Genomic DNA, 26,161 nt, shown 5'->3' with positions numbered 1-26,161 from the left:
GTAAGTTTGTTAGTAAATGTTTATAAACATCATAGAGTTATTACGGCACAGGATGAGGCTATTCAGCCTCTAACAGCACAGTGGGTGTACCTACACCTCAGGAATTGCAATGGTTCAAGAAGGCAGGTCACTGCCACCTTCTGAAGGGCAACTAAAGATGGGCAATAAATGTTGGGCCTAGACGGCGCCGCCCACATCCCATTAATTAATTAAAATATTTGGCCCATCCAGTTCATGCCAGCTCTCTGTAGAGCAATCCAATCTCATGCTCTATCTCCAATGTCCTGCAAGTTTATTTTCACCAAGTGCCCATCTAATTGTGTATAGATTGATTCCAGTTCCCTTTGCTGCCTGGCTCTCTGGATCAGAATAACATTCACTCTCCTGAGGCCCCTGAGAAAGCAGGCCTATGGGACTGAAGCTTGCTGCTACAGGTCTAAGCCCACTACATAGCACCTCCAAGAGTGCAGCACCCACTGAATCCTGCACTCGCGTGCGTGAGGTTCATTTGAAGAAACTGTAAGCTTTCCAGCAAGAGGTATTCACAATCGGAGTGCACACATGCTGTTAAAAATATCCTAGGCGCGATTCTCCCAATGCTGCGCCGGATGGGAGAATCGGCGTTCGCGCAATTTTTTCCCCCCCGACGCCGGCAGGCCGGAGCGGAGAATCGCCGCAATTTGTTCCGGCGCATTTGGCCCCGGATGGGCTGAGCGGCCACGCGGGAACGGCAGAGTCCCGCAGGCGCCGTCCACACCTGGTCGCTGCCGGCGGGAACTCTGCACATAGGGTTGGGAGACGGCCTGTGGGACAGGGAAAAGCGCTCCTTCACTGGGTGGGGGCCAGAATCGGTCGTGCCCGCGCCCGTTTCACGCCATCGTGAAACGCGATGGCGTTCACGATGACACAAAACACTCTGTCTCTATTTCGGAGAATCGCACCCCACTTTTCTGTCCTTCTGCACTCCCTCTGCTGGTATATGTGTATATGGCAGTATTAAGTGGACATAGCATACAATGCGATTTTCAGTACAGCTTGTCAGCCAAGGTTTGGTGCTGATGTTTCCGGGGTGGGACCTGGACCCACAAACCTCACTGGCACTGGCAGGAAGCAAAAGAGTTTGAGGACCGGGGGGAGAACAAATGCGGCAGAGCTGGTGTTTTGAAGAGGCTCCTTGAAGATGGGCGGTGGGCGGGGGGAGGATGAGTTGCACAAGCGAAACCTAAAGCAAAAGTGAAATGTCAAACCTCTCTCGGGTGTCGGTTGGAGATTTTACGTTGCTGGCTGATGACAAACAGCGACGGTAGGCCCGGTTGTGGAGATTGGGGTAAAAACCACATCCACAATGCTGAATCTGGGTGGGGGTGGGGAGGGGTGGGGGGGCGGGGAGGTTGACCACTGATACGACAAGAGCAAAGTGCAGCACAAGTCACCTTTCACAAGTCTCCGACTTGAACTGTGTGCCGGGCAGTTCCTGTACAATCAGTCAGTCGAGCCGTCACTCTCTGATCCTGCAACAATTTGTTCCGAGACTCAAATCGGAGGAGCAGATGTGGAATTTTCAGTCCCTTTGGTGTTGTTCCTGATGTCTCGCCTGTTGTTGCACGGTGTTTAAAAGTGCACTGTTGTCATGGAGATTTGCTTTGAGCCTCCGACAGGCCGAAATCAGCTGATTAGATCGCGTCGGTTGCTGGTACAGTTTAGCCACTTTAGTGTCAGATGCTGTCGGCAGCTTTCAAACGCCCCCGCACCATTCTATGTGCGTTCTCAATGAAAGGCAAACAGTACCTTGATGTTTTTAGTGAGTGCTAAGAAAACAACACCTTAATGCATTGATGTAACCCCTTTAATGTTGTAAAACATCTCAAGGGAGTTCAGGAAGAGAGGTGTGAAATGGTAGCACAGTGGTTAGCACTGTTGCTTCACAGCGCCAGGGTCCCAGGTTCGATTCCCGGCTTGGGTCGCTGTCTGTGCGGAGTCTGCACGTTCTCCCCGTGTCTGCGTGGGTTTCCTCCGGGTGCTCCGGTTTCCACCCACAAGTCCCAAAAGACGTGCTGGTTAGGTGTTCTCCCTCTGAACAGGTGCGTGAGTGTGGCAACTAGGGGCTTTTCACAGTAGCTTCATTACAGTGTTAATGTAAGCCTACTTGTGACACTAATAAAGATTATTATTATTATTAATTCAGCACGGAAGGAGGCCATTTGCCCCATTGTGTCTGTTGCATCTTTGGTAGAGCGATCCCACTTCCCTGCTCTCCCCTCACCGCCCTGTAGATCTCCAAGCATTTATCCAATTACCTTTTTGAAAGAACTTATTAAATGTGCTCCTACCGCCCTTTCAGGCAGTGCCTTCCAAATCAGAAGAGTTCTGGGCAGTTTCCTTTCCCCCGCCGTGCTCTGGCTCCTTTGTCAACCGCGTTAAATCCGTAGCCTCAGTTAGCCGCACTTCCAGCAGTGGCGACAGTGTCTCCTGGTTTACTTTGCCCGAACAGCACGGTGGGTGTACCTCCGCCACACGGAACGCAGCGGTTCACGAAGTTGGCTGATCGCCACCTCCTCCAGGGCAGGGCGGGCAATAAAACAAACGTTTGCCTCGTCCGCGCCGCCCACATCCCGTGACAGAATGAAAGGAAAATCTTCATGTTTTTCAGCAAGCCTATCAGAAATCCAGCACTGGCCCAATGGGATAAATGGCTTCCTCCTGTGCTACATGCTTCAATCATCTCTGCTCCATTATAGAATTCTGGGCTTGTCTCTCCACAAAACACCAATCCCTCACCCTGACCCTGTTGTTGTGGTTTTATCTCGGCCTGCCTTACCCTAGAAGAGATCTTGGAAGCAATGGCCTTTTGTTAAAATTGCATTTGCTCACATACTATCTTCAAAGGTCAAGTTGGACCAAGACATAGCTGGAGATACTCTTTTAAGCTCACTCAATGACACAGCTCCTGATGCATTTGCTCAGTGGCCATCATTAGCCTTTATCCTGTGTGGCCTTTATCCTGTAAATCCTCAGTGGCCTTTATCCTGTAAATGATGGCACAGCGCCAGAGGACCGCAGATTGCTCTCTCCCCTTTCAGAGCTGACTGGTGGTGATTTAACCTGAGGATCACCGCACCTCAGGCGAAGGGCAAGGTTGAGAAGGCGGGACCTTCGCTAGTAACCTCAGCCGGAACAGGAATTGAACCCGCACAGTTGGCGTCGCTCTGCATCACGAACCAGCCGTCCTGACAACTGAGCGAAGCAACCCTCCCAATCCCTCTACCCTACACCTGGTACCATTCCAGTAAATCCTCTTTTGCACCTTCCCAAGTCCTTGTCATCCTGCCGAAAGTGCATCGATTTTCACATTCCACCACTGGCAGCAATGTTTTTATGCATCTCCAAAATTCATCTTCTATCACTTCAGTGCTGCCTTCACCTGCCTGGGACCTAAGACCTGGACATTCCTCCTTGAAATCTATCTCTTGGACCAAGCTTTAAATTACCTGCTGTGATACCTCGTCATAGAATTTACAGTGCAGAAGGAGGCCATTCGGCCCATCGAGTCTTCACCAGCTCTTGGAAAGAGCACCCTACCCAAGGTCAACACCTCTACCCCATCCCCATAACCCAGTAACCCCACCCAACACTAAGGGCAATTTTGGACACTAAGGGCAATTCACCATGGCTAATCCACCTAACCTGCACATCTTTGGACTGTGGGAGAAAACCGGAGCACCCGGAGGAAACCCACGCACACACGGGGAGGATGTGCAGACTCCGCACAGACAGTGACCCAAGTCGGAATCGAACCTGGGACCCTGGAGCTGTGAAGCAATTGTGCTTTCCACAATACTACCGTGCTGCCCAATGTTTTAACACATTGAGGACTGTAGATGGGTATTCATAACGACGCCAGCAAAATGAAGGCACCAGCAAAGCCTGATGGTTAAAAGAGCTAACTCTGCATCAGGCTCAGACCTGTGGGAACTGCAAGGCTGGAAGGGCCTGCAGTGAAGAACAGGCACGGGACCTGCTATGCCTTGAAGAGACAGTGATTGAACACAGACCCCATTGCCGTGCTCCTGAGGGAAATATGACTCCTGAAAGGGTCACGACTCCCTGAGCGTTCGTGACTAAAGGACAATGATTGATTAGTGCCTGTCACTAACAAGAAGAATGATCAATGGCAGCAAGATCTGTATAAGAAGGAGAGACAAAGGAACTTCTGGAGCAAAAACCTACAGGAAGCAACACTCTGGGTCTGGGATTCAGAGAGGACATCAGAATCCACCAAGAGGAGTCTGATCACCTCATCTCTTAACGGGTGGTATTTAGATCCGATCCATGAGTTTTGAAACCTTTTGTAGAGTTTTCATACTTTGTGTAATAGAGCTTTTGATATCCTTTATAATGGATCTTTGGTCACCTCTAGCGATACAACAAAGGAGATTGTTGTACGCTAATTTGCATATTTGAGTGTTTTGTCCAGACCTCTCGTTGACCCATGTTTGAGGTGCAACAAGGCACTCTACGAATGCAAGTTATTGCAGTCGCTATCTCCCCAAGAGCTAGCGTGGGTTGAACAGTCTCTCTCTGTGCCGCTTAACATAGACATCCTTAATCTTCCCCTGCTCTCCCATTTGTAGACGTTTCCCCCTTTTTGAAATGCGTTCCTGCTTCGCCCCATCTGTGAATTTCACTTCCCTTCAGTCGAGTTGTGCAAAATTACTGTTCCAATAAATTTCAGGCACTCTTTCCCCAGCCTCAGACAAACGAGCATCCCCAGAGCAATAAATACCGGCTCTAATTTGACACTAATCTCGCAACTGCCCCCTGAGGAGCAATAAGGCTGCCTGGCCTGGGAATGGAGTGCAAACTGCACCACTCAGTCGGGAAAGTTGAATTGCAATATTGTCAAAAAAAAGAGATTGATTTGTGTGTAACAAGTTCACTCAGGAATGTAATTAAATATTTAATAATGAATTTATTCACTCTCTGTATCTGATGGTAACTAGCTGTGTTCGTATAAATTGACCCCCCCACCCCCCTCCCCAACCCTCGAACTCGTTTCAACAAAGTTCCTCGAGGAAGCTAGCTGCATGAGCTTGCAATTAAGAAGCAGGGGTTAGGACAATCTCTGGGTTGTGGTGTTGAGCGGACTGCCCCCTGGCTCAACTTTGTGACCCCCAACTCTTCCCCATTTACCCAGACTCTGGCTTTACAAAACCCCGGTTAGACCCCACTTGGGGGTCGCTGTGGGCACCACGCCTCAGGAAGGAGATTCTGACCTCGGAGGGGGCGCAACGCAGGTTTAGAAAAATGATGCCTGGTCGACGGGTTGAGCTACGAGGCGAGATGACACAAATTAGGCCTGTTTTCGCTGGAATTTAGAAGGTTGAGGGGGTGATCTGATGGAAGTCTTCACGATATTAACAGGAAAGGACAGGGTGGGACAGGCTCGAGGGGCTGAATGGCCTACACCTGTTTCTATGTTTATTTGTGATTTGCTCTCCGAATGGCGCCGTTACGTTTCGGGTGTGCCGTACCATCACTTCTATGTCGGAACGTTGTGGGTTCGAGCCCCATCTCGAGAGAATTGGGATCCCAACCGGGACTGACCTCCCCCAGGTTCAGCACTGAGGGAGTGCTGCACTGCTAGATGCGCCACCGCGTGGATGAGACCTCAGACCAATGCCCCATCTGAACCTTCAGGTGGACGTGAACAATCCTGTGTGGCTTTCTTTTTTTAATTAAATGCAGAGAGCCCTCTGTGGCGTCCTGGCAAATCCCTCACCCAGACCGGCGATTTGACCACAACCTCATTCCTATTGGTGGGATCTTGCTGTGCACCAACTAGGCAGCTGCGTTCCTGACACTGCGAGAGTGGCCGCAGGTCAGTAAAAGTACTTCATCAGCTGTGACGTGCTTTGGAAAGTGCTGAGCTTGTGAAAGGCACTATGTAAATGCAATTCCTCTTCTTAGAGCCGGTGTTTAAAATGTTGAAACAAGGCCGAGGATCTCAACGTATTGAGCCAATAACGTGGCAAAACTCCATGGGGTGAAACAGAATGGACGCCACGTTATTAGCTGCAAAGCATTTTAGTACGTTTTGAGGATGTGAAGGGCGCTATATAAGTGCCAGTTCTTACGATGTTCAGTCACGTCATGACTGCTTTCTGATCCCCGGTCACTGCCGATTCCTGGGTCCTGCGCTTGTCCTGTTTCGGCTGTTGTGCTGAGGGGCGCAGTTCCTTCCTGCACCCCCCCCCCCTCCTTTCTTCCCCATGCCTCGCCCATCACTCTGCTACTTTGTCCGAGAGCATTGCTGAAAAGGGCCATTCAGCCCATTGAATCCGTGCCAGCTCTTTCGAAGCACAATCCGGGCAGTTCCACCCCCCTCCCCACCCCGGCTCTTTCCCCAAATCCTCGCAGTTGGATTCTGCTGTAGGTATTTGCCCAAATCCCTTCTGAAGGTGCCATTGAATCTTGTCTTCAACCTCTCAGGCAGTGCGTTCCAAATCCGAACCACTCACGGCATGAGAACGTTTTTTCTGCTGAACTAGGTTGGTGAGGAGGGCGCCCGCGATGGAGATAACTCCCCACAGAGCGTGGACAGAGAACTGGACTTCAAAATGCACCACATCTCCCCGTGTTCCCAGGATCCATATTGACGTGGAAATGGTCGGAAACCATCACATATTGCCCATGAGATACTGACCAGTTTCCATTCGAGCAGTGGTCCACGTGCTAAATCCTGGATTTCTGATTTGTTCATCTCTCCTGAGTGATCTTTATGGACAGGAAAAATTGGGCCCCTTTATAGGATCCCTGCAGTACAGAAGGAAGCCATTCGGCCCATCGAGCTTGCGCCGACCCTCCGAAGGAGCACCCCACCCAGGCCCACGCCCCCCCCACCCTACCCCCGTAACCCCACCGAACCTTTTTAGAAACTAAGGGGCAATTTGGCACGGCCAATCCACCTAACCTGCACATCTTTGGACTGTGGGAGGAAACCGGAGCACCCGGAGGAAACCCACGCAGACACAGGGAGAAAGAGCAAACTCCGCACACAGACAGTCACCCGAGGCCGGAATTGAACCCGGGTGAAATTAAAAAATGAAATGAAAATCGCTTATTGTCGCAAGTAGGCTTCAAATGAAGTTACTGTGAAACGCCCCTAGTCGCCACATTCCGGCGCCTGTTCGTGGAGGCTGCTACTGGAATTGAACCGTGCTGCTGGTCTGCCTTGGTCTGCTTCAAAAGCCAGCGATTTAGCCCTGTGCTAAACCAGTCCCTGGATCTCTGGCGCTGTGAGGCAGCAGTGCTAGCCACTATGCCGTCTGCCTTGATGAGTCAGTCCAGAACTAAGGTTAACAGCTAAAGCCTTTAAAGGCTAAGTTCCAAGGGGCAAAACCAGGAAAGCTATCTTTACATTGAGGGGAGTGGAAATGTGCAACTCTCTCTCCACTCCAAGATAAAACTATGAAGTCAATCTGGATTGAGGTGATTAAACTTGCTCAATCCTCGGTGCAAAGGGCCCTCCCCGTCAGATTCTTCATGTACACCCGAAGGCTCAGCGCCGTTGCACGCTGCCCTCGGAGTGGCTGTGGGGGAAATGAGACGGTCACCCACCTCCTTGTGGAATGTGCCTTTGCAAAGAAGGTCTGGAGAGAGATGCAGTGGTATTTGTCAAGGTTTATCCCGAACAGATCTGTGACACAGGACTCTGTGCTCTACGGACTGTTTCCAGGGACACACACCGAGACAAACATCAACTGCTGCTGGAAGGTCATCAGCTCGGTGAAAGACGCTCTTTGGTCTGCCCGAAACTTGCTGACCTTACAGTGCAAAGAGCTGTCCTCGACCGAGTGTTGCAGACTGGCACATTCCAAGGTCCAGGACTACGTGCTGAGGGACGCACTCAAGCTTGGGGCAGCTGCCGCCAAGGCGCAATGAGGAAAGACCACTGTGTAAGGTCTTACCAGCAAATGTACACCTAGGGGCGGGTAACAGTGTAAACCCCCCTCGGTCTGGGTCATTAACACTCCAATGTATAAAAGAAACATGACAATGTAAATGTTTAAGAAGGAATTGTAACGTAAACAGCGATGTGTGTAAGGTTATCAAAATTGAATGGAAGAAAGTCAAGGGAATGTGTAACTCTGATGGAAATGTAGAGTCAAGACAATTTGAAATGTTCTGTAATGTTTATGATAGATTTTATGAATAAAGTATATTTTTTGAAAAAAAACAAATCCCCGTGCATGACCTGAACATCCTGGGGGCCTTGTGTCGATCACCTCTGGACCGCTGCTGCTCATTGTCTGGTCTGCCTTGTCCCCCCACCCCACCCCCACCTCAGGCACCGGGCCAGGAACGCCGAGTTATCTCGGAGAAGGATAAGCGGCTGGCGTTTTGAAAAGTGGGAGCCCGTCCATAAACAGATTGGAGAGAAACCTCATTTGAATTTTAACTAAGCTGATTTCAGCCTGAGCCAGGGTTTCGGTTCACTCGGGGGGGGGGCATTGGGCTCAATGGCGGGCAAAACTGAAAACACGGCATTCGAAGGCCGAAGTATAATCATCCCCCCCCCCCACCCCCGGCACCCGAGGAGATAGCAGCATCTCTAAAACATGAATCACATCACTGGTGCAATATCCATATTGAACAGTCATTCACCAATCATCAGCTGCGGACTGTAATTGAAGAACCTGCATTGATATAGCGCCTTTCACAATCTCAGGGCAGTGCAATGCTCTGGGGCTAATGAGGAATTTCTGGCATATACTCATTATTGTAACACGAAAGCATGGCAGCCAGTGTGTGCAGGGAAATTCTGACGATCAGTAATGAAGTTCCAGTAACCTATTCAGGAGCACTCGAGATCTATTTTTTTCTAAATCGTTCATGGGCGTTGGCCGGCTGGGCCAGCATTTGTTGCCCATCCCTAACGGCCCGAACCGAGTGTTTCGCTCGGCCATTTCAGTCAGAGGGGACAGTTAAGAGCCAACCACATTGCTGTGGGTCTGGAGTCACATGTAGGCCAGACCGGGTAAGGACGGCAGATTTCCTTCCCTCAAGGAGATGAGTGAGCCAATGGTTTCATGGTCAGCATTAGGATTTTGGGGCGGAATTCTCTGGTCCCCGCCGCTTGTCAATGGGGTTTCCCATTGAAGCCACCCCACGTTACCGGGAAACCTGCGGGCGGGTGCGTGCCGAAGAATTGCGGCCTTGATTGCAGACTTTTATTGAATTCACCATCTGCTGGGTTCCTGGTCCACGACGCTGTCACCTCCCCGTAGAGGTCATGGCCACCAGTACTGATGAGGCAAATGTTTATGGAATTGACCTCACTTAATCTGGCCCTTTATGGGGTGGCAAGAGGAATGAATAACTATGACAGCGGTTGAATTGTTACTGGGATACAAATGGCTCACAAATGTCACTGATGAACCTGCCACTTTTCACCCAGGCTGGACACGGTACGAATCCAGCCCCACATAACGCAGGTCGACTGAACACCGTCTGAAGTAGGCCCAGTTGTGAACAGAGCTGCTGTCACTTTCTCGCAAGGGGGGAGGGGTCAATATGGCCTTGCTAATGTTACTCTCAGCCAAACAATTCAGCAAAAGGGACATAAACAAGGATAAACTTCAGAGTTTATCCTGGCCAGTTTTATCTTAGGGTTGCCTCTTTGTCATATTCTTTGAGGCTTGACTCATTTTTAAATTGTCCGTCGGGTGTGACTGAACTGAAAATCGGAATTGTAGCCCCCCCCGCCCCACGACTCCATCCGCCTTGCATTTATATAGCGCCCTTCACAACCCCGGCACTTCCCAAAGCACCTTGCGGCCGCTGAAGGGCTTTTCCTGACGTGGCATCACTACTACAATGTCGGAAACGCAGCAACCAACCTGTGCACAGCAAGCTCCCACAGACCGAAATCAGGCCACGGCCAACTCATCGATCTTTGTGATGTTTGGTTGGGGAAGAAATATTGGCCAGGACGCCAGAGAGAGAACTCTTCGAAGCTTTGACAAAGAGTCATCCAGACTCAAAACGTTTGCCGGCTTTCTCTCTCCACACACGCTGTCGGGCCTGCTGTGACTGTCCAGCATTTTCAGGTTTCAGCATCCGCAGTCATTTTTTTCTCCATTAGCCAGCGGATCTCGCCTGCTCCAGGAATATAAATTGGAGGAAGGGGTCAGCTTCCACAGACTTTCTTTCTTAATTTAGAGTACCCAACTCATTTTTCCCAATTAAGGGGCAATTGAGCGCGGCCAATCCACCTAACCTACACATTTTTGGGCTGTGGGGGGCGAAACTCACGCAAACACGGGGAGAATGTGCAAACTCCACACGGACAGTGACCCAGAGCCGGGATCGAACCTGGCACCTCGGCGCCGTGAGGCAGAGTGCTAACCCACTGCGCCACCGTGCTGCCCTAGACTTGACAGTAACAAAAGCATTCAGTTTGAAATGGTCCATGTTAGCACTTATGTTCCACACCAGTCTCCTCCCATCCCTCTTTATCTAACCCTAATCAACATAACCTTCTATTCAAGTCGCAGGAATGCTTTAGAAAGGAATCAAAACGCGAGGGGGTCAGAGGCACCAGCTCAGCACGGTAGCTGTCACCTTCCGTCTCACCTCAGCTCCTGTCACTCACTGGTTTTCTTTCTGCTTCTTTCTACCTCCAGGGCAGCATCTAAAGTTCCCCGCGGTTGCCTTGTGGTTGACGGTCGGGCTCTCCGTCTGTCTGCTGGGGCTGCTGGTCGCTCTGGGTTTTGTGTGCCGACGGAAGATCTGGCAAAGCTGTGAGGAGAACAAAGCAGGTGGGTTCAGCGCTCGGGCGCCCCTGCAATCCCCCCCCCCCCCCCCCCCCCCCCCCCAACTTGGCCTTCACATTAGACGGGTCATTTGCTCATCCTCCCGTCGCCATCACTGCCGTGAATCACTTGAAGGGCGTCCCAGTGGCAGGCAGATCAACAGCACGCAACGTTACCCGTTACCGTGTGCTCGGATGATCCAAATAACCCTTCCTCGGTTTCTCGAATGTGAAGCCACTGCGACTGCTGCAGGAGATTGGATGTTTAAATTTGCATTAGTTGGAGGGGAGATGAGGTGTTGGGGGGAGATGGGGAGGGATGGGGGAGCGGTGGGGGTGGGGGGGGGAGGTTGGGGGGGATAGGGGTGGGGGGAGAACGGGAGGCGTGAGGGTGGTGGGGTGGGGGAGATGGGGAGGTGTGAGGGGGGTGGGGGAGACAGGGAGACTTGGAGGGGGAGATGGTGAAGTGGGGGGGAGATAGGGAGGTGTGGGGGGAATGGGGAGAGACGGGAGGTGTGGGGGGGATGGGGGAGTTGGGGAGGTGTGAGGGGATGGGGGAAATGGGGAGATGTGGAGGTATGGGGGAGATGGGGAGGTGAGGGGGGGGATGCGGGGGATGGAGAGGTGTGGGGGGATGGGGTAGATGGAAAGGTGTGGGGGGGATGGGGAGATGGGGAGGTGTAGGGGAGATGGGGAGGTGCGGGGGAGATAGGGAGGTGTGGGGGGATGTGGATGTGGGGTTGGGGAGATGGGGTGGTGTGGGGGGAATGGGGGAGATGGGGAGGTGTGAGGGGATGGGGGAGATGGGGTGGTGTGGGGAGATGGGGTGGTGTGGGGGGATGGGGGAGATGGGGAGGTGTGGGGGGATGGGGGAGATGGGGAGGTGTGGGGGGGGGAGATGGGAAGGTGCGGGGGAGATAGGGAGGTGTGGGGGGATGGGGATGGGGGGTTGGGGGAGATGGGGTGGTGTGGGGGGATGGGGGAGATGGGGTGGTGTGGGGGGATGGGGGAGATGGGGAGGTGTGGGGAGATGGGGAGGTGTGGGGAGATGGGGAGGTATGGGGGGATGGGGGAGATGGGGTGGTGTGGGGGGATGGGGGAGGTGGGGAGGTGTGGGGGGGGATGGGGTAGATGGAGATGTGGGGTTGGGGGAGATGCGGGGATGGGGGAGATGAGATGGGGAGGTGTGGGGGGATGGGGATGTGGGGTTGGGGAGATGGGGGGATGGGGAGATGGAGTGGTGTGGCGGAATGGGGAAGTGGGGTTGGGGGAGATGGGATGGGGGAGATGGGGTGGTGTGGGGGGGATGGGGGAGATGTGGGGGATGGGGAGATGGGGATGTGGGGTTGGGGGGAGATGGGGTGGTGTGGGGGGATGGGGAGATGGGGAGGTGTGGGGGGGATGGTGATGTGGGGTTGGGGTAGATGGGGGAGATGGGGAGGTGCTGGGAGATGGGGAAGTGGGGATGGGGGAGATGGGGTGGTGTGGGGGAGATGGGGAGGTGTAGGGGGATGGGCAGGTGTGGGGGAGATGGGGAGGTGTGGGGAGGGATGGGGAGAGACAGGAGGTGTGGGGGGGGATGGGGGAGATGGGGAGGTGTGGGGGGGATGGGGAGATGGGGAGGAGTGGGGGGGATGGGGAGATGGGGAGGAGTGGGGGGGATGGGGGAGTTGGGGAGGTATGGGGGAGATGGGGAGGTGTGGGCGGGATGGGGGAGTTGGGGAGGTGTGGGGGGGTGGGGGAGATGGGAGGTGTGGGGGGGATGGTAGAGACGGGTGGGATGGGGGGGGTGGGGGGATGGGGAGATGTGGGGGGGATGGGGAGATGGGAAGGTGTGGGGGGGTATGGGGGAGATGGGGAGGTGTGGGGGGGATGGGGAGATGGGAAGGTGTGGGGGGGGAGATGGGGAGGTGTGGGGCGGGGGGGGATGGGGAGGTGTGGGGATGGGGAGATGGGGAGGTATGGGGGAGATGGGAAGGTGTGGGGGGAGATGGGGATGTGTGGGGGGGAGATGGGGATGTGTGGGGGGGAGATGGGGGGGGATGGGGAGGTGTGGAGGGAAATGGGGAGCTGTGGGGGGGTGGGGAGATGGGGAGGTGTGGGGGGGTGGGGAGATGGGGAGGTGTGGGGGGTGGGGGAGATGGGGAGGCGTGGGGGGGTGGGGGCGATGGGGAGGTGTGGGGATGGGAGAGATGGGGAGGTGTGGGGGGGAGATGGGGAGGTGTGGGGGGATGGGGCAGTGTGGAGGGATGGGGAGATGGGGAGGTTTGGGGGGGATGGGGAGATGGGGAGGTGTGGGGGGGGGAATGGGGAGATGGGGAGGTGTGGGGGGGGGAATGGGGAGATGAGGCGGTGTGGGGGAGATGGGGAGGTGGGGGCGAATGGGGAGATGGGGCGGTGTGGGGGAGATGGGGAGGTGTGGGGGGGATGGGGGAGTTGGGGAGGTATGGGGGGGATGGGGAGGTGTGGGGGAATAAGGAGGATGGGGAGATGGGGAGGTGTGTGTGGGGGGGATGGGAGAGTTGGGGAGTTGTGGGGGGGGGGTGGGGAGGTGTGGGGGGATGGGGGAGATGGGGAGGTGTGGGGGGGATGGGGGAGATGGGGAGGTGTGGGGGAGATGGGGAGGTGTGGGGGGGATGGGGAGATGGGGAGGTGTTGGGGGAGATGGGGAGGTGTGGGGATGGGAGAGATGGGGAGGTGTGGGGGATGGGGAGGTGTGGGGGGGATGGGGAGATGGGGATGTGTGGGGGGATGGGGGAGATGGGAAGGTGTGGGGGAGATGGGGAGGTGTGGGGGGGATGGGGAGATGGGGAGGTGTGGGGGGGATGGGGGAGATGGGGAGGTGTGGGGGGGATGGGGGAGTTGGGGAGGTGTGGGGGGGAAGGGGGAGTTGGGGAGGTGTGGGGGGGATGGGGGAGTTGGGGAGGTGTGGGAGGGTGGGTGGGATGGGGTGATGGGGAGGTGTGGGGGAGATGGGGAGGTGTGGGGGGAATGGGGGAGATGGGGAGGTGTGGGGAGGATGGGGGAGTTGGGGGTGGGGTGGGGGATGGGGAGATGGGGAGGTGTGGGGGGGAGATGGGAGGTGTGGGGGAGGATGGGGGAGATGGGGAGGTGGGGGGATGGGGGAGATGGGGAGGTGTGGGGGAATGGGAGGTGTGGGGGGGATTGGGAAATGGGGAGGTGTGGGGGGGATGGGGGAGTTGGGAGGTGTGGGGGGATGGGGGAGTTGGGGTGGTGTGGGGCGATGGGGAGATGTGGGGGGGGGATGGGGAGATGTGGGGGAGATGGGAAGGTGTGGGGGGGTTTGGGAGGTGTGGGGGAATGGGGGGGATGGGAAGGTGTGGTGGGGATGGGGGAGGTGGGAAGGTGTGTGGGGGATGGGGATGTGGGAAGGTGTGGGGGGGATGGGGGAGGTGGGAAGGTGTGTGGGGGATGGGGATGTGGGAAGGTGTGGGGGGGATGGGGGAGGTGGGAAGGTGTGGGGGGGATAGGGGAGGTGGGAAGGTGTGGGGGGATGGGGGAGATGGGAAGGTGTGGGGGGGATGGGGAGATGGGAAGGTGTGGGGGGGATGGGGGAGATGGGGAGGTGTAGGGGTGTGGGGGAGATGGGAAGATGTGGGGGGATGGGGGAAATGGGGAGGTGTGGGGGGATGGGGGAAATGAAACATTGACAACTGGAACATCAACAATTGGTTACAGTGCGGAACAAGGGGCCAAACAAAGCAAGTGCATGAGCAAGAGCAGCATAGGGAGTCGTGAATAGTGTCCGTACAGGGAACAGATCAGTCCGAGGGGGAGTCGTTGAGGAGTGTTGTAGCTGTGGGGAAGAAGCTGTTCCTATGTCTGGATGTGCGGGTCTTCAGACTTCTGTATCTTCTGCCTGATAGAAGGGTCTGGAAGAAGTTAAAGCCTGGGTGGGAGGGGTCTCTGACAATGCTGTCTGCCTTCCTGAGGCAGCGGGAGTTATATACAGAATCAAGGGGAGGGTGGCGAGCTTGTGTGATGCGTTGGGCTGAGTTCACCACATTCTGCAGTTTCTTGCGATCTAGGGCCGAGCAGTTTGCCAGCGGTGAAAAGGTACAAAGTACTTTACATTATTTGCAGCATCGAAGCAGGTCAAGAAGGCGGACCTGTGGTGCAGTGGGTGAGCGTCTCTGGTTTTGAGTCTCACCCCAGGACTTTGATGACCAAGAAAGGTGCGTTCAACACGCGGCCAAAAAAGTTGAGCGTCAACTTCCAAATCCTTCCAGGACACCGAGGGCAGGAGGGAAGAGCGGGAAGTCTTTGGTCAGCCATCTTTGAGCCTCTTGAGCTAACGGCTCTTGCGGAAAGTGAATGAGCCGTTCCTGGAAGAACTGCAGACATAAGTGATGCATTTTGTCCACCTCGTGAGTTAACTGGGTGGAGGACGTTTCACATTCTGGTGAAGTAACCAGAGTGTTCAGTTCAATACGTCTGTACCGGTGTACATGCTTATCAACATATAGAATCCTACAATGTAGAAGGAGGCCATTCAGCCCATCGAGCCTGCACTGACCCTAAAGCGCACCCTATCCCAGGCCCACTCCCCTTGTTCTATCCCCGTTACTCCTCCTGACCTTTGAACACGAAGGGGCAATTTAGCACGGCCAATCCACCTAACCTGCACATCTTTGGACTCTGGAAGGAAACTGGAGCACCCGGAGGAAACCCACGCAGACACGGAGAGAAAGCGCAAACTCCACGCAATCACCCAAGGCCGGACTCTAACCCCGGTCTCTGGTGCTGTGAGACAGCAATGCTAACCACTGTGCCGTCCTATTTATCCTGCATACGTTTATCAAATTTCCTCTGAAAGGTGTCTATTCTGTTCACCTCAACTACTTCCTGGGCTAGCAAGTTCAGCATTCACACCACTCTCTGGGTAAAGTAGGCCTTCCTGAATTCCCAATAAGATTTACCCATGACTGTCTTATGTTCTGGTCTCGCCCACAAGTGAAAATGCCTCCTCCACATAACCTGATTAAAGCCTTTTATAGTCTTGAAGACCTCTATCAGATTAGCATTGTGCTCTCTGGAGGACCGAGCTCGGGCCTATTCGATCCTTCCTGACCTCCTTCAGAGGCATGACCTCTGAACCTGGTATTGTTGTGAATCTTTCTTGTACCTCCGCCGGTGTCTCTACATCCTTACTGCAATACGAAGTCAGACTGTTCGAAGATGTGCCGGTCAGGTGTATTGGCCGTGCTAAATTGCCCCTTAGTGTTCAGGGATGTGCAGGTTGGTTTACGGGGGGAGGGCAGAGGAGTGGGCCTAGACAGGGGTATTCTTTCAGAGGGTCGGTGTAGACTCGATGGACCGAATGGCCTCCTTCTGCACTGTCGGGATTCTATGGCTTTAGTACTCCTGGTGTGGTTAACCAAACTTTGACAGTTTAACATAAACTTTCGGAATGAACCACAGTGCTTTGTATTTTTCCGATGTGGCCTTATTACTCTACATCGCTACTTTTAGCAATGTTTGTACCCCTTGACCTATTTGTTCTACCACCCTAATTAGACACCTCATGATTACCCTCCACTTGTCTCCCTGTCTCCTTCCCTAAGGAAACATTGATTCCCCGATGGAGTACAATTCCGTGGCTAACCACTGTGCCACCAAAACGGCGATCTTGGAAGAAATCCTGCAGAGTACGTAAAAAAAACTAACAGACAAATCCAGGATAATTTTTTTAATGTGCCAATAGCGTTCCCCAGTCAGCTCTGCTGCCACTCTTTAGCCGCTGTAGAACGCTCCCACTGAAATTCGCCCTCCTGGTGCCAGAACACCTGCCCTGTCGTTGCACCCGTAATTCACTTGAGCCCCGAACTGTGCGATCTTTTGGGCTGCGTATTTTTTCCCGGATTGGGTGTCTCCCTGAGCACCAATGAAAGACGGGGCTGTGTGAGAGTCTGCTTCATTCAGGAGCTGCGCCAGCCTTCGAGTGGAACCCGGCTCCACCACTTACTCAGCAATTCTGGAAATGAGGTGCCCAAAATGACGGAGGGGAATTTGGTGGGTTTGAGCCAGGGTGTGTGGGGAGGCGGGGAGGGGAGACGAGTGGAGGAGCGCCGTGCGGTCGCCGTACGTGTAACGCAGAGTGATCTGGGTGCCTCATCTTGGGAGGAGCACTCGTGGAGGTGTGTTGAGGTTGGCACAAAGTTCGGCATGAGAGACCCCCATTTACCCAGGCTGGTGGCAGGCAAGTTCGATCATGTTCATGAGAGAGGAGGTTTTTAAACATTTTGCGTACTACACTGGTCAAACCCCACACAAAGGATGTACAGGCTCTGCAGGGTAACGCAGGTATATTTAACTCCCTGATAGCGGTACATGAAAGCCTGCTCTCTTGGAAACACTCAATGTGATCATCCCTCCCTGCCCGCCACTGGGATCGTCCACCCCCGCCGAAGTCAATTGACTTTTGACCGGCCCATCACGGCAGGTCTGGAAAACCACGTCCACTATTAAAATCCTGGACAGAATCTGCAGATTTTTGGCAACTTGGGCGGGAAAAGAGGAGGATAGCCCGTTGGCTACCTGCTGGCTATTCCCGCTGCATTTTTAAGCACTCTGTCAAAACAAATCCAAGGGGCAGGTCCCATAATGTCAGGTTGGCAATTCTCCACTCCACTTACAGATGCACCATAGAAAGCATCCTATCTGGCTGCATCGCAGCCTGGTATGGCAACTGCTCGAAGAAATACAACCCAGTCCATCACACAAACCCGCCTCCCATCCATTGACTCTATCTACACCTCCCGCTGCCTGGGGAAAGCGGGCAGCATAATCAAAGACCCCTCCCACCCGGCTCACTCACTCTTCCAACTTCTTCCATCGGGCAAGAGATACAAAAGTCTGAGATCACGCACGAACAGACTCAAAAATAGCTTCTTCCCCACTGTTAACCGGACTCCTAAACGGCCCTCTTATGGACTGACCTGATTAATACTACACCCTGTATGCTTCACCTTATGCATCTGTCTATGTAATAATAATCTTGTCACAAGTAGGCTTACATTAACACTGCAATGAAGTTACTGTGAAAATCCCCTCGTCGCCACATTCCGGCACCTGTTCGGGTACACGGAGGGAGAATTCAGAATGTCCAATTCACCTAACAAGCACGTCTTTCGGGACTTGTGGGAGGAAACCGGAGCCCCCGGAGGAAACCCACGCAGGCACGGGGAGAACGTGCAGACTCCGCACAGAGAGTGACCCAAGCCGGGAATCGAACCTGGGACCCTGGAGGTGTGAAGCAACAGTGCTAACCACTGTGCCACTGTGCTGCCCATTTTGTACCTTGTGTTGCCCTATTGTGTATTTTCTTTTTCTTTTCATGTACTAAATAATCTATTTGAGATGCTCGCAGAAAAATACTTTTCACTGTACCTCGGTACACGTGACAATTAACAAACTGATCCAAATTCCTCAGCCCCCTTTAAACGGGAGAGTAATATTATCCCGGCCGGGGTCCAGCACTTCGTATTGTGATTTATTATAAATTATTTCGATGCGGGTCTGTGATTGCCAATCAAGTTGAAAGGAGATCCTTCAACCCAATCAGTTTAGGCCACTGCTCTGATCGTCAGGAGAAACACTGAATGATGTGGAAGTGACAGGCTCGTATTGGATATTCTATTGAAGAATGCAGAATCGGTGGGACAATTGGTTCGACTCTTCATTCTATTCCCTGCCACTCCAGTCCAGACTAGGCAAAGTCCGCTCTGGCAAATTAATCGTAATCTTTGTGATGTTGGGCCCCGGGGTGAATTTATATTCTCGACAGTCGACTGGGCTTCTGCATGATGATCTTTCTGTTGGTCTTTTATTTATCTGCTGCGTTAACCGTCTTCCTCTTTTGGGTAATTTATTTTGAATGTCCTAAGTCAATTGATGGCTTTTTAAACTGATCCATAAAGACACGGGGGTTTGCCAGATCATCACACATGTCCCTCTATCTTAAGGACGCACGTTTGATAAAACTATTTGAGTATCAAGGGAGGGATTTTCCAGTCCTTCCTGTTGGTGGGAACATCTGTCCCCGCCCAAGTCGACCCCGCCTGCACCCCCACCGCAGGTTCCCCATCGGCGAGTCGCGCAAGTAATAACAATAATCTTTATTAGTGTCACAAGTAGGCTTCCATTAACACAGTTGACTGCTGGGGGAGTGGAAGAGGAACGTTCAGGAATGGATTCTCAATCTACCTCTTCACCTGTGATTCCAAAGTCACCAGTAGGATTGCGTAGATTGCAATGTGACGCCAAAACTCCTGACAGACTCTCAGATAGTGAACACATTACCTTCGTTGTATTTCTGTCCTGATGGGCGATTGAAATTTAAGGGGGAAGAGGTGTTACAAAGTGTCATTTTGAGTATAGAGTGTTCTCATAAGCCTTTCTCCTTTGTAATTGTGTTATTGCCATCTGTTGGGTGTTCAGGGGACTAGAAACCTAGTCTATGCAAACCGTCTTCATAATTTAACCATTTTAACACTGGTACAACTCTGGTGAAATCTTTTACATTTTTCTGTCCCGTAACAGCCTCCCCGAACAGGCGCCGGAATGTGGCGACTGGGAGCTTTTCACAGTAACTTCATTTGAAGTCTACTTGTGACAATAAGCGATTTTCGTTTCATTTGCTTTGAAGTCACCACCATTCATGGCAGAGAGATACCATTTCATTTGTGATGATGCGATGAGTTGGGACTCTCTTTATGAAGACAGACGCACTTCATAAAGACACCCCCACAAAGAAAGACACACCTAATAGCATCAGCATGAAAGAAATGATCTCGCTATGCCAGAATTGGGGTATTGTGACGCTGTGGGTAGTGTCCCTGCCTCTGAGCCAGAAGCTCTGGGTTCGAATCCCACTCCAGGACTTGATGGTCAAGGGAGGTGCGTTAGTAACACGGTCAAACAGGTTAGTGTCAATTTGCAAAATCCTTCCAGCGCATCAATGGCTGGCGGTGAGAAGGGAAGAGATTCCTGGTCCTCACACTTGATGTGGAGTTGCTCCCCTCAAGCTATAAGTGCCTGGTGACAGACTAGCACCCAGTTCCGGGAATTACTCGCTATGGAAAAGGATAGACGTCTGCCTTTGTGCATTACTAGGTTTGGGCTGAGAATTGGAATTGGAATGCCATGTATAGAGAAAGATACCCAACAACAAATAACCTCAATTTTAGAGACAACAGCTTCATTCCTTTCAATTTAGATACAGTTTGTTCTCGAGGGAATACAGCCCATTGTTTATTACCATACCCTAGTTATCATTAAATTCGCAGCTTGGCTCCAGATTTCTTTTTGACGATTGGGCCGGTGCGGTGGCACAGTTGTCAGCACTGCCGCTTCTTGGTGCCAGGCTCCCAGGTTCGATTCCCGGCTCGGGTCACTGTCTGTGCGGAGTCTGCACGTTCTCCCCGTGTGTGCGTGGGTTTCCTCCGGGTGCTCCGGTTTCCTCCCACAGTCCAAAGATGTGCGGGTTTCTTTGATTGGCCGTGCTAAATTGCCCCTTCGGGTGGGGTTGCCGGAATAGGACGGGGGATTGGGCCTAGGTAGTCGTTCGGTGGTGCGGACTCAATGGGCCGAATGGCCTCTTTCTTCACTGTAGGGATTCCGTGATTCTATGATTAAGGGTGCGCTGACCTTGACGTTTGCCTTCTCCCTGTTTTCCCCTTTTGGAAGATGTAATCACGAAGCAAACTTTCAGCTTTTGGCACAATTCGACCTGCCTAAAGATAGAACGGTGTGGGGTTGCTTCCGTGATGGAGATAGAGGTGACGAAGCCACCCCAAACCTCTGATCATCGAGGCTGCTCCTACTTGGAAAGCGTGGCAGTGCACTTTCCCCAATTACCTGGATGCACAGCAGGATATGGTTTCAAATTACCAAAGATCCTGACGAATTCACACTGAGGTGAATAGTCCCCACGGTGCGGGCGTGAAGCTGGTAGCATTGGAACAAATAAAAACCAGATAAGAAAACCAAACAACTGCATTTAACAACTGCCTGCTGTGCAATCAATGTTTGTACACTCGATATATCTGTACCCATGTCGGTGAAACTTTTAGGAACACATTTGAAGCTTGTGCTGAGTTGCTGATTTTTCATTTCTCGAACTCATTCTTCAAACAAGATAGTCGCAGTAATGACAACGCGTCTCAATTATCTTTCCTCAGCATAGATAGCCAGCACTGAAGACAAATTGTGTTCATTTTGACTAGGAGCATTCATAGCGCACCCAATCAGCTTCATATTTTATTTGGGGCACCTTAATTTTGATAGGACTCAGCAAGCTTGTCAGGGAGGATTTTTTTGTTCTTCTCTAACGTCCTTGGTTCTTTTCCCTCCTCTCCTGGGAGCTTCCTGTGTGGGTTGGACAGGAGGGGAAGTGTCAGGTCTCAATGCTCCACATGCCAAGGCCTGTGGCCACATGGGGGGCTTGCAAATAATCGAGCTGGACCCTGTTGAGTGGAGACTCTATCACCTTCCGACTTCTACCCCTATTAAACCCATGGCTACAAGGCTTGTGTGCGGCCTTTCCAATGGATGCCAATTGATGTCCAGTTAAGGGCCTTGTTCCGCCTTTGTTGGTATTCAGCCAGTTCCATATCCAGTGGGCACCGAGGGGACTTCATAGAATTCACAGTGCAGAAGGAGGCCATTCGGCCCATCGAGTCTGCACCGGCTCTTGGAAAGAGCACCCTACCCAAGCCCACACCTCCAGCCTATCCCCATAACCCAGTAACCCCACCCAACACTAAGGGCAATTTTGGACACTACGGGCAATTTAGCACACCCAGTCCACCTAACCTGCACATCTTTGGACTGTGGGAGGAAACCGGAGCACCCGGAGAAAACCCATGCACACATGGGGAGAACGTGCAGACTCCACACAGACAGTGACCCAAGCCGGGAATCGAACCTGGGACCCTGGAGCTGTGAAGCAATTGTGCTAACCACTATGCTACCGTGCTGAAGGGCATTATCGACCCTCTTCATCAAGTTTGGTTTGATGTTTTCCGTTTCATTTCTGATTTGTTTTTGTACCAGGCAGTATCCTAATGTACTAGGCCCAACCAACTTCAGCTGCTTCATCCATGAGCTTTTGTCCATCATAAGGTCAGAAGTAGGGATGTTCACTGATGACTGCGCAATGTTCAGTACCATTCGCGACTCCTCAGATAATGAAGCAGTCCATGTCCAAATGCAGCAAGACCTGGGCAATATCCGACATGGGCTGACAAGTGGCAAGTTACATTGATGTTACAGGTAGGGAATATACAGTGAATGGTAGAACCCTCAAGAGTATTGAAAGTCAAAGAGATCTAGGAGTACAGGTCCACAGATCACTGAAAGGGGCTACACAGGTGGAGAAGGTAGTCAAGAAGGCATACGGCATGCTTGCCTTCATTGGCCGGGGCATTGAGTATAAGAATTGGCAAGTCATGTTGCAGCTGTATAGAACCTTAGTTAGGCCACACTTGGAGTATAGTGTTCAATTCTGGTCGCCACACTACCAGAAGGATGTGGAGGCTTTAGAGAGGGTGCAGAAGAGATTTACCAGAATGTTGCCTGGTATGGAGGGCATAAGCTATGAGGAGCGATTGAATAAACTCGGTTTGTTCTCACTGGAACGAAGGAGGTTGAGGGGCGACCTGATAGAGGTATACAAAATTATGAGGGGCATAGACAGAGTGGATAGTCAGAGGCTTTTCCCCAGGGTAGAGGGGTCAATTACTAGGGGGCATAGGTTTAAGGTGAGAGGGGCAAAGTTTAGAGTAGATGTACGAGGCAAGTTTTTTACGCAGAGGGTAGTGGGTGCCTGGAACTCACTACCGGAGGAGGTAGTGGAAGCAGGGACGATAGGGACATTTAAGGGGCATCTTGACAAATATATGAATAGGATGGGAATAGAAGGATACGGACCCAGGAAGTGTAGAAGATTGTAGTTTAGTCGGGCAGTATGGTCGGCACGGGCTTGGAGGGCCGAAGGGCCTGTTCCTGTGCTGTACATTTCTTTGTTCTTTGTTCTACACAAGTGCCAGCCAATGACCATCTCCTACAAGAGAGGATCTAACCATCGCCCCTCGACATTCAATGGCATTACCATCGCTGAATCAACATCCTGGGGGTTATCATTGACCAGAAACTGAACTGGACTGGCCACATTAATACTGTGGCTACCAGAGCAGGTCAAAGTCTCGGAATCCTGTGATGAATAACTCCTCACCTGACCCCCCCCCAAAGCCTGACCACCATCTACAAGTCACAAGTCAGGAGTGTAATGGAATACTCTCCACTCGCCTGGATGAGTGTAGCTTCAACAACTCTCAAGAAGCCCGACTCCATCCAGCCCCGCTTGATTGCTCCTCCTTCCACAAACATTCACTCCCTCCACCACTGACGCACAGTGGCAGCCGTGTGTACCATCTACAAGATGCACTGCAGGAACTCACCAAAGCTCCTTCGACTGCACCTTCCAAACCCATGACCGCTCCATCTAGAAGGATAAGAGAAGCAGATATCACCGACATCATACCATAGAATCCCCACAGTGCAGAAGGAGGCCATCAACTGGTAAATCCCCTCAAAGTTGGGCAGCACGTTTGCGCAGTGGTTAGCACTCTGCCTCACGGCGCCGAGGTCCCAGGTTCGATCCCGGCCCCGGCTCCCTGTCCGTGTGGAGTTTGCACATTCTCCCTGTGTTTGCGTGAGTTTCGCCCCCACAACCCAAAGACGTGCAGGGTAGGTGAATTGGCCATGCTAAATTGCCCCTTAATTGAAAAAAATGAATTGGGTACTCTAAATCTATTTATTTTTAAAAAAATCCCCTCCAAATCACGCGCCATCCTGACTGAGAAATATATCGGCCGTTCCTTCACTGTCGCTGGGTCAAAACCTGGAATTCCCTCCCTAACAGCACCGTGGATGTACCAACACCTCGGGGACTGCAGCGATTCAAGACGCAGCTCACCACCACCTTCTGAAGGACCACTAAATGCTGGGCGTAGCCAGCAACACTCACATCCCGTCAAATGAATTTACAAACATATGCCATTTCAGAGGCCTGCCCATTTGATCTGCCCCTCAGTTTGTTCGACTTACTTTAATTGGTTATTTGATTTGCCTCGAAATGGGGTATTCACCCAGCGGGGTGGGAAGAGCAGTCACCAGACGAATAGCCAGAGAAGCAAACCCTGTCAAGTCACGCTTCGGGCTCCAGGGGAAGAGGGGGAGGGTCTGCCTCTCCCTCCAAGGAACAAGTTCGAAGGGGCCTGCATCGGGAAGGTGGGCGGCCTGAAACCCCACCCCGAACGGCAACCGCTACGCTCTGTGCCCATCCACCCCCCCCCCTCTCCTCCACCCCTTGGCCTCTGGAGGTGCGTCACTCGCGCTTATCACTGGCAGGAGGTTCAGAGAGGATGGTGAGGAAAAACCTTTTCACCCAGAGGGGGGTGGGAGTCTGGAACTCGCTGCCTGAAAGGGAGGTGGAGGCAGACATCCTCACTAAATTTAAGAAGCATTTCAATGTGCACTTGCGATCCCAAGGCAGACCAGGATGTGGGCCAAGTGCTGGAAAATGGGATTAGAAACGTTAGGTTGTTGATTTTGACCGACGCAGACGCGAGGGGCTGAAGGGCCTTTTCTGTGCTGTGTGTGGTGATATGCATCACAGTAAATACATAAGGGGTTAATGTGAATACACTAAGACGAGGTAAACACCAGAGGGAGCACCAGAGACATCATGACATGCAGACATACAGCTAATGAACACGTAGAATAGGACACGACCAATGGGCAGTCAAGACGCCCAGAGGTGACACTACCACAAGGGGGCATTACCCAACCCATATAAAAGGACAGGGCACACATGCTCTTCCTCTTTCCACAGGCGACACTCAGAGAGACAGGGGCAGATCGGAAACATCACACCCACCGCATGGCTTAGAGCAGACTGGTTAGTTAGATTGAGTTACTATAGCAAGATTAGCAGGAGAGTCGGACTCAAGTAGGAGAATTGTTAACTGTTCAATAAATGTGTTAAACCTATCTCCAAGTTTGAACCTTCCTTTGTCAGAGCATACATTAAGATAGCAGCTTATGCTGCATGAAGAAGCATAACACAACAATGTGGACCTTGAAGAATCTATGACTCTAACAGAGTGTGAGCAAGGAAAACATGACATGCTCAGAGAGTGTGCAACCCCACTCCCAAATGACTTCAGAAACTTCAAACAACTCTGGAAGGCACAAAACACTTTGATTGCTTCTGATCCTTGCTGCAATTGTCAAGCATCAACTTAACTGAAAGTAGGGACCCAAATCCCTTTAAAACACACTGGTGGGGTTGGTGAGGGGCGCAAGTTCTTCCTGCTGTTGAATGCCTAGTTAATACGATTGACAGAGGGAGTTCGCCAGAGAATGGATCTCCAAAATTCACCCACTGGCTACAAGCTCATTAACGTCACAGTCTGCCAACTCTACATACTTCTGGGCAGCACAGTAGCACAGTGGTTAGCACTGTTGTTTCACAGCGCCAGGGACCCGGGTTTGATTCCCGGCTTGGGTCACTGTCTGTGCGGAGTCTGCACATTCTCACCGTGTCTGCGTGGGTTTCCTCCGGGTGCTCCGGTTTCCTCCCACAGTCCAAAGAGGTGCAGGTTTAGGTGGATTGGCCGTGCTAAATTGCCCTTGGTATCCAAAAATGTTGGATGGGGTTGCAGGGATGAGGTGGAGGTGTGGGCTTGGGTGAGGTGCTCTTTCCAGGGTCCGCTGCCGACTCGACGGGCTGAATGGCCTCCTTCTGCACTGTAAATTCTATGATTCTATGGTCGTGCTCCCTGCATGCATGCTAACACCTTCAACAGAATGGTATCCAGTGCGAGAATGGCTTACCACGAGAAGTGCGGGGACACGCTGTGGAGGCCATTTTTCAATCAAAATGGCTCCATGGTGCCAAAGAGTGCCAAGGTAGGGGCATTGTAGAGCTGAATTGTGCAGCCCAATTCTTCAAAGACTAAAGCTTCACCTTTCTGTGTCGTTTGCATTGTTTAATTTAACTAATTAAATAATCAAAATCTGGCTCAAGCATAGTTTTAATTTATGTATCTATGTTATGTGTATGTATATAATTTATTACTTCAGTACATACATAATGTATACTTGAGAACAAACAAATAGTTTGAAGATCCCTGGGGCTCTTCTCATGTATTGAAAGTAAGGTGATCAAAAACCACATCAAAGAGCCTTCCGTTTATAGGTGGAATTGGAGCAGTTCACTGATCAGAATAAATTTGCGATCTCCCGAGTTGCAAGAGATAA

The 26,161-nt window shown here is 52.2% G+C and overlaps 1 protein-coding gene across 9 annotated transcripts in view; it reads left to right on the top strand.

The window, feature by feature from the left end:
- The window catches only part of LOC140404410 (CD276 antigen-like), a 370,294-nt gene that overhangs the window by 251,128 nt on the left and 93,005 nt on the right, over positions 1-26,161 (top strand). For 6 of the 9 annotated variants that reach the window (XM_072492911.1, XM_072492910.1, XM_072492909.1 and 3 more), the window contains exon 5: positions 10,686-10,820. The exons of the other annotated variants lie outside the window; for them this stretch is intronic. In XM_072492911.1, coding sequence (XP_072349012.1) covers positions 10,686-10,820 — 135 coding nt within the window. The remainder of the gene's footprint in view (positions 1-10,685; positions 10,821-26,161) is intronic. 9 annotated transcript variants of the gene reach the window in all.

The sequence above is a fragment of the Scyliorhinus torazame genome, chromosome 30 (assembly GCF_047496885.1).
Source record: "Scyliorhinus torazame isolate Kashiwa2021f chromosome 30, sScyTor2.1, whole genome shotgun sequence".
Lineage (NCBI taxonomy): Eukaryota > Metazoa > Chordata > Chondrichthyes > Carcharhiniformes > Scyliorhinidae > Scyliorhinus > Scyliorhinus torazame.
The sequence above is the reverse complement of the archived record's forward strand: the minus strand, read 5'-3'. Positions and strand labels throughout refer to the sequence as shown.